The sequence below is a fragment of the Myodes glareolus genome, chromosome 1 (genome assembly GCF_982192425.1).
Source record: "Myodes glareolus chromosome 1, mMyoGla1.1, whole genome shotgun sequence".
In the NCBI taxonomy this organism is placed as follows: Eukaryota; Metazoa; Chordata; class Mammalia; order Rodentia; family Cricetidae; genus Myodes; species Myodes glareolus.
In genome coordinates this window covers 103,150,064-103,169,833 of record NC_142026.1, presented here as the reverse complement: position 1 = coordinate 103,169,833, position 19,770 = coordinate 103,150,064, and the positions used below count along the sequence as shown (strand labels likewise).

At 35.2% G+C, this 19,770-nt stretch overlaps 2 protein-coding genes across 3 annotated transcripts in view; both read right to left on the bottom strand.

The window, feature by feature from the left end:
* The window catches only part of Nkain2 (sodium/potassium transporting ATPase interacting 2), a 1,053,674-nt gene that overhangs the window by 705,671 nt on the left and 328,233 nt on the right, over positions 1-19,770 (bottom strand). The gene's annotated exons all lie outside the window — the stretch shown is intronic.
* Positions 1,694-2,298, bottom strand: LOC148123541 (small ribosomal subunit protein uS17). The gene has a single exon (XM_087911175.1). The coding sequence runs from the start codon at positions 2,241-2,243 to the stop codon at positions 1,767-1,769; it is 477 nt and encodes a 158-aa protein (XP_087767301.1). The 5' UTR covers positions 2,244-2,298; the 3' UTR covers positions 1,694-1,766.

Sequence of the window (19,770 nt, the reverse complement as noted above, 5' to 3'; positions counted from 1 at the left end):
TCTTTTGTTATGGTAATTCCACCTGTAACAAGGTTCCAGCTGTGGGCCCTATATGCCTGCCACACCTGCCTCCCACAGCTGATTCTGGCCTTAGGTGCTGGGCGCCTGTCATCCTCTCCCACTGTTCCTGATGGGAGGGTGCCTTGCCCTTTTGCCCCCGTTGCCCACTAATATATATACCCGACTTGAGTTTAATAAAGTGGCCATTTGCTCTTTGGTGAATGAGCAGGTCTCTTTGTGTCTATGTGTTTAAACCCTTAGGACAATCGTCCATTCTCATGGACTCGTCAGGAAAGCACACGCCTGTTTCGAGGTCTGGGTATTCACAGAAAAGTGTGGAGGCCAACACCCAACAAAAAGTGAGAAGCAGTTTGGAGAGAATTATGCTCAAATTCCCAAATATTGTTTATAAATGTTTGTTTATATTTAAGGGTGAGATTTATACTGTAAAGATGAATAGCTCTTGAATAAGGTATTGTGTTTGTGAAGTATATTTAAAAATACAACGCATAATTAAGAAATACAGGTTAATAGAGAGTTATCTATCATAGTCAAGTTTGTAGTCATGTTAGTTAGGTTTTCTAGATATATAGAGATATATTTCAGTCAGATAATCTTCAAACATTTCAAAGACCTATGAACTATGGCCTTTAAAATGTTTTAATAACTTAAGAGTTTTCACAACAATGAGAGACACCTGATTCTGGCAGTATCAATCTACTTCAAGAGGATGATGGCCATCAAAGAGGTTCCTTATGGAGTTTGTTAGCATTTGGACAACAAACTGATCTTGCCTGGACTGCTTGACTAGACAAACAGGACCCCCAGAAAAAAAAGTGATTGCTGAACTTGCCAAAGAAGGTAAGTCAGTCCTTCAGGGTTCTTGCTTCATGAGTCTGTCAGACATTATGCAGGACAGAGAAGAAAGCAACTGATATACTTTGCCATTTTACAGCAGAACAGATATTTAAATTTTCTGCTTCACAGAAAAGTCTGCCAGATACTGTAGGCATGCAGGCTGAAGATGGATACCCCAATGTTACAGAAGAACTTTGAGTGAGTGTCCAGGCATCAAGATATTCCTGTCAATTTTAGAGTTTTGGAAGTTTCTTACAATGCACTTCTTGTTTACTTAGGTAATATTATATCCTTCTGTGGTCTTTGATGGAGTTTAAGAATAGATAGTTATAATTATAGCTTTTCTTAGTTATTATAAAAGATAAAAGAGACATGAATATTGTAACTGTAATTCTTGCTTGACACCTGTTTTGTTATATGTAATTTTACTATGCTAAAGTTAAAACCTTCCTTTTTTAGTTTGACAGAAAAGGGGAGGTAATGTGAGATTCCCCTCTGTATGCTGTAAATATGTTGTATTACCATTGGTTAATAAAGAATCTGCTTTAGGCCTATGGCAGCACAGAATAGGGCAAGGTGGAAATTCCAAGCATATAGAAGAGAAAAGAAGGCAGAGTCAGAGAGACGCCATGTAAATGCCAAAGTAGACAGATGTCCAGGAACCTTACCAGCAAACTATGAGCCTCATGGCAAAATACAAAATATTAGAAATGGATTAATTTAATATGTAAGAGTTAGTTACTAAGAAGCCTAAGCTAATAGGCCAATCAATGTTGTAACTATTAAGGTTTTTTTTTTTTTTTTTTTTTTTTTTTTTTTTTTTTTTTTTTTTTTTTTTTTTTTTTTTTTTTTTTTTTTTATAGCCAGAAAATAACTTTATTTGTTCTAGGGAGCTGGTCAAAGTGCTCTCAGAACTTCTGAAACTGTTTCTTGGTGCCAGCAGCCTTAGTGACTTTGAGCACATTGAAGCGCACCGTCTTGCTCAGGGGCCTGCACTCTCCCACAGTGACAATGTCGCCGATCTGTACATCCCTGAAACAGGGGGACAGGTGCACAGACATGTTCTTGTGACGCTTCTCAAAGCGATTGTACTTTCGGATGTAATGAAGATAGTCCCGGCGGATGACAATGGTCCTCTGCATCTTCATCTTGGTCACGACACCGGACAGGATCCGACCTCGGATGGAGACGTTGCCAGTGAACGGGCATTTCTTGTCAATGTAGGTGCCCTCGATGGCCTCCTTGGGCGTCTTGAAGCCTAGACCGATGTTTTTGTAGTACCGAGGGAGTTTTTCCTTGCCGGTTTCTCCAAGCAGAACACGCTTCTTGTTTTGGAAGATTGTGGGCTGCTTTTGGTAAGCACGTTCGGTCTGAATGTCCGCCATCTTCCCGGCAGCCTGAGGAAAAGAGAGGTGGGCTGACTCCCGGGTTTCCTTCTTCACTACGACTATTAAGGTTTTTGTTGAGTATTTCAGGTCTGAGCAGCCAGGAATGAACAAGAGGTTGCCTCCAACAAAAGATTAAACAACAAAATAAAAATTGCAACTATTCCCATAACAACAACAAAAAAGATATGCTGGACTTTTCTACTTTTAGTTGGTCCTGTATTTTACAAAGCTAAATTTGTTTAATTATATTTACTAAGGCAAGGGCTATATTTTCTCAATATACAAAAAAAAAAAAATCACCAGGAAAAAAAAAACTATAGAAAAGACCTTACAAATATAAATTCCTCAGCTCATTCATCTTATTCTTAAGGGAACACTTAGTGTTTTGATTTTGTTATTATATTCATTGTATAGAATGTAAAATGTAATAATTTAAGTCAACCATGAATTTGTAGCTGTAGCTGGGAGCCCATTACTTGTCACTTTTAATGTTTATTAAGCTCCATTTATTTGATAACCAATTAGAAAATTTAAAAAGAAAAATAAGACTAGTGATTTGGCCCAATTATAGAGGGTGGGCATAGCTTGTAAATCATCCTGAATTTAACAATTTTAAAAGGAATTGACCTCTTGTAATTCCAATATTTTTAAGTTTTCAAAGATGTCAAAAACTTCTGTTAGGTTTAAGAGAAATCTACTTTTAGAAATAAGTAAACAAGTTGTGAGCAAGTATTAGAAATTTATTTACATATGTGTATATGTATTAAGTAATGTTTGACACTGTGGGAACACAGTGATGTGCATGATGATATCTACCAAAATTATATATGCATGGTACATATATGTACATAATTACTTAGTTAGATCTAAAGTATATATTGATATATTGAACATAAGAACAATGTCAAAAATATATAAAATTTTGATCTTAAAAGTTTAATGAATTTCATGAAATAGCTTCAGAAATATGCATAAATATTTGACACAGAAACTTAAACCTTTAAATATTCTTAAAGCTAAAACAGGGAAATTTTGACAACCTTGAAGATAGTTTAAACAATAGTATTTTGGAATATAACTGAATTTCAATAACATTTTAATTTAAAATATTTTGATAACTTCATGTGTAAATACTATCACTGTGTCACTTCCATCCCCTCTTCTCCTTTAATTCCTTCTATTTCTGTTTGTCTTTCTTGAAAGTTCTTTACCTATTCGTATTGTATATACACCTTATACAACCTACAGAATATATTTCTGATTGCAAATATGTACTTATGACCATTGTTGATCACTTAGGATTTGACATTCAATGAATGTGAGAGTGAATTCAGAGGAAATTGATTATTCCTTTACCAGAAGTCATTGAATGCTTATATTTCTTCATCTATGGGTAGGACCTTGTGGAATTTTCCTTGTCCGTGTTGGTTTGTCAACTGGACATTTCTTTATGCTAATACCTTACATAATTTTATTAGCATTATCGAGGGAGATTATTTTTATATATTTGACAAATTATTTAACAGGATACTACTGTTTATATTACTGTTTTAATTTCTTTCTAAAACAATGTGCTTGAATTAAAGGCAATTCATCACAACTAAACTTTTAAATATAAATTGATCAACATACAGCAATATCTACAGTATGCATATTATTCAAAAATTTATGGGAAATATGTAACTTCTGACATGTAAATTTTAAAAAGGAATCAAAGTTAACAAGCTGTGTTATTTTATAAGCTAGTATTTTTCACATAAATTTGTCTTCAACATAGAATACATGGAGCTTACATATTCCATATAGAATTCAAAAAGTTTCCCTTCAAAATTAGCAGACACACAACAATATCCCAGCACTGCAGTATAATTATTAAAAGCTATTAAATAAAGGATCATGGAGATTGTTCATCAGGTAAAGATCGTGGTTTCTCAGTCTATGAGCTGAGTTCAATCTGCATAAATCCTATAACAGAAAAAGAAAATTGATTCCCACAAGTGTCCTCTGACCTTCATAAGTGTATTGTGTTGTTTGGACAACCCTGTAAATACAAATAAAGAAATAAAAATTAAAAGGTTTAATCTAAAATAAATTAAAGTTAAATAATCTGTTGTAGTGTCAATTGCAAGAAATGCCACACCCTTGTTAGAAATCCGCATGATAACTATGCAGACACCTTCACTGGTCAGCTGCATGTGACTGTTTGGAATGATGAGTCTCTCCATTGCCCTAACAGATTTTACAGAGTTGTGACCAGTGTATACACCAATCCTGATTTGACTGACATGGAGTGATATGATGCTGCATTTTATTATCCAATTTTTTATGTACAATTTGAGAAAAGATTGCTAGCTAGACAGATATTAATTAGATGTTTGCTTCCAATTTCAGCTCAGATTCAATTATAATGACAAGTAATTTGACGCTTAGGCAGAATAAATGCTTGGTTTTCCTATGATGCCATATGAGCTTGGGCTTCTAAAACAAAGAGGAAATATTTAGCAGTCTATGTCTATCGCCACATGTACTTTGAGAAACATTACAATGTGGTGTTTTGTGAGCTCAAAAAATGAATTACAACAATTAAATAAAAATCAATGAGTCTGGGTCCAGGGATTAGGTCAGTTTGTAAATTGTTTATTGCCCAAACCTGATGACCTGGGTTTTATTTGCAGGACCAGTAGAAAAGTAAACAGCAACAATAACAACAACTGTGGCATTATTAGTATCCTGGCACTGAAGCAGGAGGTAGAGAGAGGCACATCCTTGAGGTTCACTGGTTACCTACATTAGCTTACTTGGCTACCTTCAGATCCAGAGATATACCTTCTCTTATAAAGTGAATGGGTGTGGAGGATAGATATGTGGTCTGCACAATCATACATATTCATTCATAATAACTTATACACATGAGCATGTTTACATGTGAACTCACACATACAAGCACATCTTAAACTCAATTTTCTGTCACTGGATTCAAACTGCTCACTCATAAATTAGGCAAGCTATGAAGGATATGAGATGCAAAATTTTCCCTAATAAAAAGTAAAATTAAAACCAACATAGAGCCTCCATTTTCTTGTTTCACAATGACCTTGGGGTTATATAACTTTTCACAGCATGGCATACTTAAAACTTTAAAAAGCATATGCAAAATGTTCAAGTTAAGTTGATTTACAAGCTCCAACACTTTGACATGAATTTAACATCTGTCACAAGAGGTAGACATTTGAATAAAGAGAAAAATACTTACTTTCTAAATAACTGTAATTACTCATATATGCTTGTGCCTTTAGGGGGAATAGGCTTCAATATTATTACTCTTGTCCTTTGCCATCATAAAATACTTGCTTTCTTTTGTGGGAAACATTAAAAAAAAGCTCTTGACAGACTTGACATTACAAACAAGTATAGTGAGCTGATGTTTTTTTTTTTTTTCTGACAGGGAAAATCTGTATAGTATGATATGGTTATATCACCTACTTTCCTTGAAGAATTGTGGACCCCATGATTCCCTTTAGGTTCATCATCATGTCAAGGGAATTTCCAACATACTTCTTATGAATAAATAAGCAAAGGCTTTTTTACTCTAGGTTCTTTTTTTCCATAAAATAAGTTATAGGTGCAGGAAGAGAGGGCTTAAAAAGTTAATTCACAAACAGAAATGACCACCCAACATATCAGTTAAACTTAGGTACCCAATGCTTTTTATAAATTTTGTAACAAGAAAATGCTATTTTTACTAAGTTCTTTATGTTTTACAAGTATGTTTTTTCACATTAGTTTCGTTTTGTGCATTAATAGAAATTATAGAAGGATATAATATACTCCTCAGTGGTAATTAAGCTGTCAAAGAATATCCAAAATTTCTATTCACTCCAGATAACCTCAGAATTTATTGGTTACACTTGCCTTACTTTATTTCCAGTTAATTTCATATTAACCTAGTATTTGTATCCATGGAGTGAAAAGTGGTTCTATGGATAAGAAAGGACCCCTTAGGCTCATATATCTAAATGCTTGATTCCCAGTTGAGAAGGTTAGGAGGTGTGCCCTTGTTGGAGGCGGTACATTGCTAGAGATGGACTTTGAAATTTAAAAAAAAGCTATGCCTGGTCTATTTCTCTCTCTGCCTGAAGCCTGTGGATGAGGATGTAGCTCTCAGCTGGTTCTCCAATATCATGCCTGACTTCCTACTGTCTTGCTTTCCACCATGATGATAATGACTACCATTCTAAAGCTATAAAGAAACCCCTATTCTTGTGATATTTTGGCAAAGAATATGGCTTCTTTTGCCCTACATATTTGCTAAAGGCTTCCCTGAAGTGTTTTTGATTAATGGCATTGGTAGGGGAGATTTCAAGACAGTCTAGGTTTGAAAATGTCACATTGTTATTACCAATCAGAACAAAGATCAGAAGAAGTTGGCAACTTCAGTAATGTAATTCTGCCTTAAGAGTCAAAGATACAGAAAAAAAGGGTTATGCAGTCTTCTTCCACGGTTAAAGAAAACCACTGGGGCCAGGTATATTAAAGCACAGAACCTTAGACCCTGTATGATGGATCAGACAGGATATTGCATCAAGCTGTGAAGGTGAAGTCTGGTTTGCAATGGAGACTCAAGATGATAGAGGTACCCAGAGCCATGGGACACCTGGAGAGTTTCTAACAGGTTGTGAAAGCCAGGTCAGGAGAGAGACATTGTAGTCAATAATGCTGGAAGGAGTTGGATATGGGAGGAACACTTCAGCATAAGACATGGAGATATAGAATTTGAGTTTTTGTCTTCTGGGATTCAGGATTACCTCTGTCCAGTGTATCACCAGGCTGCCTTTCCTTCTTTTGGAAATATAAAGTATATATGTGCTATTGTGTGCTGGAAGTCTGTGCTTTGGTTTTTCTATTTTTATTCCATAGAAGATTACAGTTAAGAAAGTGCCTTGAGTCTTAGAAGAGACTTTGAACTTTCTACTATTAAACAATGTTGAGACTTTGATACCCAATGGAAACTTTTGAAGTTGGACTGAATGCATTTTTCCATTGTGATATGACAACAAGACTATGGGGCTCAGGGATTAGAACAGAGCAGTTACTAAGACCATTGGCATGAAGAATTAATTGAAACACTGAAATAGGAAAACAAAATACCTGTTAAGCTTAAGTATTTTATACTCCCTACAGGTTTTGTTACCATAAGAAAGTGCTATTTCACTAAATTCTTTTATGATCTACAAGTATGTTTCTCACATAAGTTACTTTGTGCATATTACTAGAAATGACCAAAAGGATATTGTATTCTCCTCTATGGAAACTGAGCTGTCAAAAGCATATTCAAAAAAATCTATTTACTCTGAGGTCACAACAGCAGGGTTTATGATCTTATATTAAGCTACCAATTGTACCAATGGACACTAGTGTCCTTTCTCTTCAGGATTAAAGCTTCTTGTAACTAATGATATTTTTCATTATTTATTATTTAAATGACCTGGTTTCCCTTTCATCTTTGCCCATAGGTTCCACCTATAATTCTTTAATCATCTTTCTTCTGGTCTTTAACTATCCTGCAGTATCACTAAATTTCAGATAATAGATCCTCAAATAACTGTATTATATACAACAACATTATTGATAAAAATCTTTTTATTTTATTAAATAAAAACTACATGGGAAAAAATCTTGCATTTGTTTTACATCCACAATGAAAGTGTGGTAGAGTGAAGAAATTATCAGTGAGTTATTTTTGAAGGCCTTTGAAAAAACTTGATTTTCTAAGAATCTTTACGTATGGACAATTTTTACAATTTATTTCAGAATCTATGATGAATAACACAAAAATATGATTTCACTCAAGAGAACACATTCTAAACTCAAAAATAAAAATTCCAAGTAGCATTTTTAGATCCAAAGCAGTGCCCAAAAGTGGTAGTGTTTGTGACAATGCTCTGAATAGTTTTGGCTAGGTGAATGGAAGAACTATTACTAGGTGTAAAGAGGCTTAATAAAGGGTTTCTGCTTACCAAAGCCTCCCTTAATCTGTCTCCAAGGTCAGCTACCTCAGACAGAGGCAACCAACTTCCAGTCAATCTGAATAGCCTACATTAGCTCCTGTTGAATGTCATAAAAGCCCTTGCTTTTCTGTCATTATGCACTCACACTGCCCCCTTCTTGACACAAAATCTTGGTAGTTTAACCCCCAATAAACCTTTCTTTCTACTCATGGAGTGGTCTTGTTTAGTGATCTCACTGTGCCCTTGCTCACAGCATTGTTCCTTGTACTTCACACATAGTTACCAGTATTTCATAGTTTATTTTCAAATGGTGATGCATGCCTGTCCTTACAGGAAATAATATGAATCATCTGCCTGCTTTTGTACATGAATTTCATCCCTAATTTCTAACTTATTCTAAATTATACACATTAATAAGTTTTCATCAATAACCATGTGACACTGAAGCAATAACATTCCAATAATAATAATGCAACATGGAAGAGTGAATGTATTTTATATATAAATATAATTGATTAACATTTTAAAAAGTAGCTTATTAATAAAGAAAGAATCAAAAAATCATGATATTCTAAACTAGAAAGAATCCTACTGCCATGGAGAGAGTCATTTAGTAAATGTATTCACACTAGATTAGAGATAATACTATCTAAATGTAAATTCACATACATTAACATCTTTGCCTAAGATGACTTCACTCTTGAGAAACTATTAACATGTTTGTTGAAACAAAAGTAATTTGTTACAAATATGTCATACTACTAAAATCACTAAACATAATGCCCATGGAATTAACTGACTTGCTGAAAATTGTGTAAATACTTTATTTAATATCAGATTTCCCTAATACTTTCAAAAACTATTTTAAAATCACTTTAGATATATTTTATGTTTATTTTCCAAAAGTGTCCCAAGAAAGTATGAATTTATGTCAAAATGTAAATCTCAGACTATATCTATAAAATGTGCCCTTTGACCTTCTGTTTGCTTATTTTGTGATACTTGTGTTTACCCAAGTCTTAGGTTTCAAGTCAAAGGAAAAACCATGATGTCACTGCAACTCAATGATTTTAATAGTCTAAAGCAAGCAATGAAATCTAAAAGAACAATATCATATGGCTCTCATACTCACATGATAAAATACCTATTAAAGGAACTTTAAGAGACAGTCACAATTATTTAAAGTTGAAACTTTAAATTCAAGTGGCCAAACTAACAAGCAATTTGTTGAATTTTAAATCAGAGGTGGCATTACAGAATAACTTTTATGAAGAGTAATTTAATTCATACTCTAAAACAATGGAAATTTTATTTGCTCGTATAAAATGCCTATGGAAGAGCAAAGATTAACATAAAAATGAAACAAAATTTCATTGTAAGTTTAAGATTTGGTGTAGTTCAGAATAATTTATTATATCAGTATGTGTACAAATACCCTGGTGTAAAGCATCCTCCTAAATCTAAAACTTGTACATATGACAGTTGGAGATCAAGGTGATCGAATTCCATTTGTAGTAAGGACGCCACTATTTAATTTCCTCACTTCCCAGCATCTCAGACCCAGGATATTCACACAGAAACCATATTATTTAAATCACTGCTTAGCCAATTACTTAAACATATTGCTAGCTACCTCTTACATCTAGAATTAACCCATATTTATTATTTTTGATTTTACACAAGGCTCATGGCCTACTGGCAAGGTTTAAGCATCTCTGTCTCTGGCAGCTGCTCCATGGCTTCTCCTTAACTCCTCCTTCTTCCTCCCAGCATTAGGTTTAATTTTCCTCACCTACCTCTATTCCCTTCAAAGGCTCAAGACAGTTTTTTTTATTAACCAATGATATTCACAGTATTCACAGGGGAATCCCACACCACCTCCCCTTTTCTGCTGAAATAAAAAGTAAGGTTTTCACTTTAACATAGCAAGATAACATGTAACAAAACAGGTATTAAGCAATAGGTATGGTTACAATATTTATATCTACTTTATCTTTTATCATAACTAAGAAAATCTATAACTATATATTTTTCAACTCCATCAAAGATAGATATAATATTAGTTAAGTAAACAGGAAGTGTGTTGTAAGCAACTTTCAAAACTCTAGAAATGACAGAGACGCCTAACTGCATGGACAGTCACACAAAGTTCTTCTGAACCATTGGGGTATCCATCCTCATCCCTCCAACAAATTGGCTCCAATGTGAGCAACTAAAATCCAATTAAATCCTGAGCGAGTTTGGGAAGGAATTCTAGGCAATAAAACAAACAAACAAAAAAGAACAGAGTTAAGCACGGCTTAATGCTGAGGCTCATTTAAGAGAGGTTTTCCTGATTCAGTGGTAGGAGAAAAAAAGTTGCATCAGTTTGAAATGCTGAATTTCTTGGCCATGCTACCAGAATAACCTTTGCCTCTTTCAGGAGACTGAGCATTTAAATGGAATTAGTGAACAGAGTGCCACAACTTGCTTAATGGCAACACGGACCAGCTGTGTGCCTAAAAACGGGGCTGTGAACATGCCTCTCAGAGGGAGCAAATGGTTCCACTATGCTGGACTGGACGGGGCAAGCAGGTAGTTCAAAATTACTCCTAGCAATGATGCAGTTAACATTTTAATAAGCATTCATGGTCAGAAAATAGTTATAAATACACAATAAAGACAAATGCAGACGGAAAAGACCTCTAAATGAGTCACTATGTTGGCTAAATGTATGTAGGTTTTGAAGAGAGAAGAAAACAAGTATAGAGAGTTATAAAAGGAAGTACATGGTTTATTAACAAAACAGTCTTCAAAGAGACAGAATACAGTCAATGATTAAAGAAGTAGAAAAACTAATAGAGTAATAGAAATTAGACACATAAAGATAGACTATGCACAGAGAGTCTGGATTCTATATATTATTGTGTTTTCTTTGAATTTTTTGACTGTGAAGGAGCTAAGTACAGAGGGATATTTCATAGTACAGGCTGCTAAGGTAAACCAGCATATATGTTCTAAGGTATCATGACTTCAAATTTTGAGTCTATGGATATGTTACTTTGGAAAAGAGGTTCTTCTTTCGTTTCCTCAGAGGATGAGACGTGTTGAATCTTCTCAAACTGATGTGGTTTGATAGACTAAGACCTCCTGAAAGGTCGCTTTAAACACTCCTCAAAAAATTACTTTGCCCAATAAACAGCAGAAGCAGTTTGGAGAGGACCTCTTTACAACAAATTCCTATCCTTTTATCAGATCATTGACTATCTCCCCATACTAAATCAAGTTAGCAAATTTGGTGGCTTGTGTCTATAATCTCAGTATTTGGGGGGCTGAAACAGCAAGACTACAGTGTATACTGTTCACTATGATTCCAGGACTGCCTGGACTTGAGATATCTGTCATAAGTTCAAAATCATGCACCACCAGCAGTTCTACAAGATGACAGAAAAAAAATCTAACCCAAGAAGTGACCCTCTCACCTTCAAACACATACCAGGGTGCACACATTTGTGTGCATTTGCACATGTGTGTGTGCTCACGCAAATACACACAGACACACAGAAATTGTAATTTTTAAAAAAAAAAATCAAGCAAACAAACAAAATCAACTTTATCCAAAAAATATTTTTTGTAGTCAATTAAACTTGACTATTCCAGTGATTGAGATATTTGCAAAGTATATGTTTATGAATGGACATTTAACTCAGACACAAATTATAAATGTGTTCCAAGTTCCAGTTTAACATACATTATGTATGCATAATGATTTTATAGTTTAATACAAATGATTCATATATTTAATGTTGGAAATAAAATATTTCCCAAATAAAGATATTTGAAAAGATTCTTGAATGTTTTTAAACTTCTAGTATTCTTTTTGTAGCCTCTTGATAGTTTAAGTGGAGCAAATGCACTTGGGGGCTATTAGGGTTAGTTTGAACATGAGTGGCCTCTAGGTTGTATTGTTGTTATTAGCACTTGATGTGGGAAAATAAAAGAGACTACATTGCACACGAAGCACTTTTTCCTACCCTCCAACTCTGTACCATTCTCAGTAAAAATCAACCCCTTTATGTCAGTACGTTTCCCAATAGGAATTTTATCTTGAAGGAAGGCTTTCTCCCTGATCATGCTTAAATAGGATATGCACAGTAGGATTGCTAAGATTTATTGCTTTCTTTCCCCATCCCTTCCCTAGTAAATAAGTCTTATTGTCTAAGAATAAGTGGCCTTGCCAACTCCCAAATCTCAAGGATGGGTCTGCTCTGATTCTCTGATATTTCAGCTTTCACACCCTAATATCTGACTCTGAGTTTTTATTATTAAAAATAATTAGGATCGTGCTTCATTTGGTACCCAACATGGGGCTTGAATCCATGACCCAGAGATTAAGAGTCTCATGCTCTATCAATGCTTTAATAACATTGCTTCTTTTTTTAAGAAAATGAGACATATCTGCTCCTGGCAGATCTATTTCAGAGAATATAATGGGCATCAAAGAAACTTCATTTGGAGTTTATTTTCTTTGTGGCAAAATTTACCCACTGGGCAAGAAAGCATCCTTGCCTTGATTGCTGACAGTATGCTGTCCAAATTGAACCAGCAGAATACAAAAGAAAGTGACTGCCGAGCTAGAATGATGGCTCAGAGGTTAAGAACACTGACTGCTCTTTAAGAGGTCCTGAGTTCAATTCCAGCCACCACATGATGGCTTGAAACCATCCATGAGATCTGGTGCCCTCTTCTGGCCTGCAGAATACATGCAGATAAAGAACACTGTATACATAATTTGGGGCTGGAGAGATGGCTCAGTGGTTAAGAGCACTGCCTGCTCTTCCAAAGGTCCTGAGTTCAATTCCCAGCAATTACATGGTGGCTCACAATCATCTGTAATGAGGTCTGGTGCCCTCTTCTGCCCTTTATTCATATACACAGAATGAATATTGTATAAATATTGTATAAATATAAAAAAGAAAGTGACTGCCAAGTTTTCTATAGACAAGGTAGCACAGCCCTTTAAAATAACCAGCTTCACAGAAAAGTCTGCCAGATAGTCTAGGAAAGATGATGTCATTGGCATCCCAATGACCTTAATATGGTCACGAAGATACTGCCGAATTTTAGAGATAAATGTGTCGTCTTTCACATTATGTTCTGCTCATGTGATAACATGGGGACATTAGAATACAGTATGACATAAAGGTATTCCTACACAGATCGGGTCTTGGGAAGGTGGTGGTTGTCTCCAAGGAGAAAGACCAAAGTGGACCATAATTCTTAATATAGCTTTGATTTTGGAGTCCTGGCCCCCAGAATTTTAAGAAAGTACATTGTTTTTCATTAAGGTATCCAATCTATAATATTTTTTCCCTTAGTTTATTTTTCCTCCTAAAATTTCTAAAGTTCTGCAAATTATTGGAGTTAGTCACGTAGATTTAATTAATAGTCACTCTTCACTCCTTGACTATCCAGTCAAAAACAGCACTTGGGATTCAGCTCTAAGAGTCTTCAAAAGAGCATTTAAGTACCCTTGACTAATGAAGAGCATGTAAGGGGAGTGGTAAAAGACACCTTTCATGACAACACAAATATGGGAACATAATAAATTGTTGGTATAGGGATTTTGGTACTCAGAAATTTGATTAACTACAAATGCGTGCAGAATATGTAAATGTGGACACACGTGGATCATCTGCATTACTGATTATATCTATTTTCAGTGATTTGTTTCCCAATAAAATGATAAGCATGTTGTATATTTTAATACAAAACAGTAACAGTTTTAAAATATAAGAAAGTTGGATGTGATACCTCCCAACCGTAATCCTAGTATCACAGAAGGCAGAGACATGCGTATCACCCATCAATCTGAGACCAGGATGAGTGACATAGTGAGACTATCTCAAAAAATAACAGCAACAAAATAAATGAAATATGATCACTCTATTTATTTAACTTTTGTTTATATTAGTAAGATTTCTATAAACAATCTGAAAGAATAGAAATATTCTCAGAAATCTTCTTATCTTTTCAATTTTAATTTCAGAAATTACCAGAGCCACTTTATAGTCATGTTTGGAATAATACATACCATGCATAATCAAGAAAATAATGATGATGATGATGATGATGATGATGGTGGTGATGATGATAATGATACGACACAAATTTATTTTTAAGTTCATCCAGTCGGTTGTCAGTGATCTTTGACCCCTCTGAGATGTCAGTTATGAAATTATGGTTTATAAATTCAAAAATGGAATGAAAGACTAGAATATTTAATTCTAAATGACTTCTAATGCTTTTATGAATCCCTTTCAGGACTAATTAGAAGATGAGGCAGAAAGAATAAAAGAACCAGAGGGGATGGGTGACACCAAGGAAAGAGTGTCTTCCAGATACAAGAGGACTGGTGAACATATGGTAGTTTGCACAGAATCTGCACAGCTTAATGCTCAACAGTGTCCTAGTACTGAGAGGGGAAAGTGGACATGCTCTCCACTCCCAAACCAACAAGCTCTTCTATATCAACATCCTGTTGCAACAGAAAGACTGTTTTTCTTCTAATCTTGGAAGTCTCACTGAGTATACTAGTCACATTGAAGGGCAGACCCATGCTCAACGGTACACGGCCAACAGAAAACAAACTCAATGATAGTTTTGCATACATTTTAAATCATATTGGTTTGCCTGGGTATTTTGTATCACTGATATTTTTGCAAGTATATTATGTTTCCAAGTTTTTATTGTTTTGATTGTGAATATGTGTGTGTTTCTTATATTTGTTTTCTTTCTTTTTGTTTTGTTTGCCCATTTTGTTTGTTTTCTGAAGAGAGAGAGAGAAAGAAATGGTGCAAAATTTTGTGGGTGGGAGGGTGGGGAGGATCTGGGAAGAATTGCAGTAGGAGAAATGCTGATGAGAATATATTGTATTTATTTTCTTCAATAAAAATGTTTTTAAAAAAGAAAAGAAAGCACTACCAAACATGGTATTTAGAAGACTATGCTTAACTTTTTTGGTTACCATACTAATCAGCTGTACTATAAAAAAAATAAGAAAGATTACAAAAAAGATTTTCATTTATAAATCATGTGAGTCAAAAATAATATATCAATCACAGAACACAGAAACAAAATCAAAAAATGGTTATTTGGTTAACTTTCTTATGTGATCTAAAACTTATTTGATTTACACCTTAATTATCAAGATACAGTAGATACACATATATTTATTTATACTGACAGAAAATAACCTCCTATTTACCTAGGAGACAATCCAGATTTTGGTGATCGATTCTCCATTTCATACACCAAAAACATTGTTGTTGGAAGTTATTGCTTTAGTCTGGTCACCGCTTTTTCTCATATGTAAAACTATTGCCTAAGTTCTTTCCATCCACCTACCCCTTCCTTTATTCCACTGTTCACTACGTAGTTGGGTGATCTTTGGGTCTATATTTATTTTTAATACTCATTTTACTTTTCTGTGTATGTATTTGTGTCTGAATGTGGTATGTACAGCACGGTGTGCCTGAGCCTACAGAGGGTAAAAAGAGGATGTCAGATTCCCTGGAACTGAAGATGGTTGTCAGCTGAAAAACTGGTTTTGGAACTAAAATCAGGTCTTCTATAAAAGCAGCAAGTGTTCTTAACTGCTGAGCCACCTCTCCAGCTCCAAACCTTAAAATTTTAAACTGAGATTCCCCCCCACAATGTTCTGCTCATATCTTTCAGATAACTTTCTGACTGAAAGCAGAATTTTGTGCAGCACTTTCGAGTGGTCTATGATGTCCTATGTGTTGTTTTTGCCTTGGTTGTCTCTTCAAACCCCTGCACTAGGATGTCTCCACTAAGCTTTTTCAGACACTGTAAACTACTTTCTCTTCATGAATAGTATCTAGGCTTCTTGAGCTTTCCATTTTCTCGGTCTGATGTCTGTTTCCCTTAAGTCATATCATGCTCAGAAATGACTCGCCTGAGATTCCTGGATGACTGTATTTCTATGACATCACTCTTAGATTTTTTTCAGAGCATTGCTCATTTTCAAAATTGTCTGGATCCCTTCTTCTAGTCTTCTTTGCTGAGATGCAACTATTCTAGCGGTCATTATAGAGGTGTTTAATAAAAACGTATGCTTGAATGAAGAATACTGAATGGAAAACCGGCTCACTCTACTTTGAAAGAAAATATAATGAGTAAAAAAGAAACATGAAGTTCATTTACTTTATTTCTCTCTATTACAGCTTAATTATCAACATGTATCAAGATTTCTCCTTATTCCCTACAGTTAGTCTCTTTTCTTTTCTACAATCAAACACGCCCTACATGCATTCTTGTCCAAACATGCTTTACTTCTATTAAAAATAATGCTACATCCTTAACACCACTTTCCCATCAGGCTGGATATGAAATTCAGGGAAAATGGGGTTTGTTGATCCTTTTTCTGTGTTTCTGCAACTCCCTAATACTTCTATTTTTAGATTTCTTAATGCCACTGTGACTCAGTTCAAAGAATTTTGGGGCACACAGAAAACTGTGAAGAGAGGCCACATCATTTTATCTCTGTTTATGTTTATCTCATGTTAGTCTTTAAAATATCAGCTTTGTTTTTTCTCATTCACGATTCATCAATTATCCAGTTCCCTATTATCACCTTATGTGAGTTCCTTTACCCTGAGTTCACAAGTATTAGATGTTCCTTTTTTCCTTCAAACTGTTTTTGTCATTTATTTCTATATCACAGAATTGTTAAATCCTGTCAGCATTGCCTTTTGACATAAGCAGTAGAGTAAAAATGACAGCATATATTAAGTAATATGTTTTCCTTATCTATTTTAAGTTTAAGCAAGACTCTCCTCATTGTCACCTTCTGGCACCTCCTCAATGTCTTCATTGGTTTGCCTGTACTGATGCACATTTACCACCCCTTGGTAATTGTTCAGAAACTGTGCTACCTACTGAGACAGCTGAAATAATAAAACCACATTAAGGGAAATATAACTCGTGCCTGATACATGTTGACTTTTATTGTGAAACACCTGGAAATTCTGAAAGGCAAGTCCCTACTCATCACATAGTTTCTACTCTTTCTTTTCTGAATTTATTTCTTTTCTCTCAGGAAACAAGGGATTACATATTTACATCTCCCATTAAGACCTATTTCTAAAAATGTCTTGCAATTAATGTTTTTTCCAAACACTACAATATTAAAAAAAAAGCTTCAAAACATTCACTTCCTGTGCATTAATTCCAGGACTAGGGTTCAGACACATATCAACCCCAGAAAAGGGCAAACACGGTGGCACATTTCTAACCAAATGCCAGGAGCCTGGGTAGACTCATCAGGCTTTCGGCAACTTGCTAGCCACCCATACTAATTAATATGGCGAGATTCCAATAAACAGGCAATGCTGTCTCAAAAATTAGACAGGTTATGTCCATCTCTGGACTCCCCACATGGGTACATTCATGTTTATTCTTCCTTGCACAACCAACAACAATAACAACAACAGCAACAGAATAAATGGAGAATCTGCAATATGAATCACAGCATGATTGAAAGTATGGACAAGATAAAAGTTTGAGGATTTTAACCCCTAGCATAGAATGGAGAGTGGATTTCTACACACATGCACACAGTCATAAGTTTTTCTCTGAAAAAAAAAAAGCAGCACAGCTGAGTTAAGCATTCCATTACTTCAGAAATCTTCGTACTCAAAGCTTTACTAGTGCACGTAATGGGCAATTAAACCAAAGAATTAAGAGGAATGGCTTATGGAGGCAAAATGAACAAGTTTCAGCACTGAGCACATCAGCTCAAGATGTTTCGCGAACAAGAGAGTTAATAAGAAAAAGTCACTTTGGTAGCATCTTCCTTTGAAGAGTATTGCTTCTTTTTCTCACATCACCTAATTAAATCTCAAAGTATACACGGTTGTGCAATCAACTCTCAACATCCTTCTGCGATTCATCTTAAAAAAACAGACCTTTGCTGCGTATTTATTTCAGTCTACTTACTTTCTCTATACAGGGCAGAAATTAGACATCATTATTTTGTGTGGCCTTTTCTCACTTCTACATTTTGCAGCTTGTCCATGTATTGGTGCAGATGATTCTCTGGAACAGAACTTTAACAACCTTAGGTCAAGTGTGAAATGGCGGCTCGCCACATGTGTGATAACAGCCATTGTTCACTCTTCTCAGGTTAGTGAGGGTCATCTGAACATTCATAATGATGGATCGAAATGTCACACTTTCCACTCTTCCCAGAATGAAGGACCAGTGCACAGGCAAAGGTTACAGAGATGATTTCTGAGAGTTCCCAGTGTGCCCCCCATTATAATACATATCTATCTTGTAATCAAGGGGGTGACAGAGAGCAGCAAGAATGTACAGGATTCTATAAACACAAGTAGCACCAAGGAAGACACATAATTTGCTGATAATGGTAATTTTGTAAAATATGTCAATCAGAAAATGAGTAGATTCATTATACACTTAGTGTTTAAATGACAACGATTAAGCATAGCAGTCCTAAAATAACCACATAGCCCAGGTAATGGAGCAGTAGCAATAACTGAGCATGTCTATTCCTCCAAATGTTACTGCATTTTACAATTAATCATTCCTGTGGTTTTCTCAGTATTTTTATTTCTGGTAATGCAGATATGCCTAAGATTGCATTCATCTAGTTTTGTTCATGTCGGCATCACTGTAAGAAAAGCTCTAATTTTCTGGTTTTTCATTCACTACTTGTCTTGTGTGATTCATCTATGTAGATATACATTCATTCATTTTGACTGAAGGATGTTCTACTATGTGAATACAATATACTTTTTATTGAGTCTAATGTGAACTACTTGTGTTGCTTTCCCGAACAATGTTCAATACAGATATTCATATACACATTTTATATGCACAAATAAAAGTATTTCTAACCCCTGGAAGTTCAATTACTGTGCCATACACTATGCAAAAAACTATTTTCCAAAGGGATTGTAACAATTTGCATTGCAATTATGAAATTCAATTCTCTAAATTCTTTTGTTTTTTAATTTTTTATTTATTTTACATACCAATGGGAGTTCCTCTTCCCACCCCACCCACTGTTCCCCACCCACTTTTCCTCCAACCCAAGCCCCATTCACTTGAAAGGGAAAGGCCTCCCATGGGGAGTCAACAAAGCCTGACACATTAAGTTGAGTCAGGTACAATCCCCTCCCTGCTGCATCAAACCTTGCTCTAAATCTAGATCAAGAGTGGCTTCTGACCCCTTTATCTGCTTCATTGAGATCCTGGAAGAAGCTGCAAAAACACTCACGAAGAAGAGAAAGCTGCAGTTGAAGAAGTAGCAGCATTGACAGAAGGGGAATAATAAGCTGGGTCACAGTTTGCCAAGCAAGCCCATGCTGTCCACCGGGGGATCTAGGAGACCAGAATGTGCTTTCTCCATGACTAAGTTTGTTATGAATGTTTATCAGTATGATGTTGGGCTGATCTGTCCAGAAGGTTATACATGGAAAGTGGAAGAATCA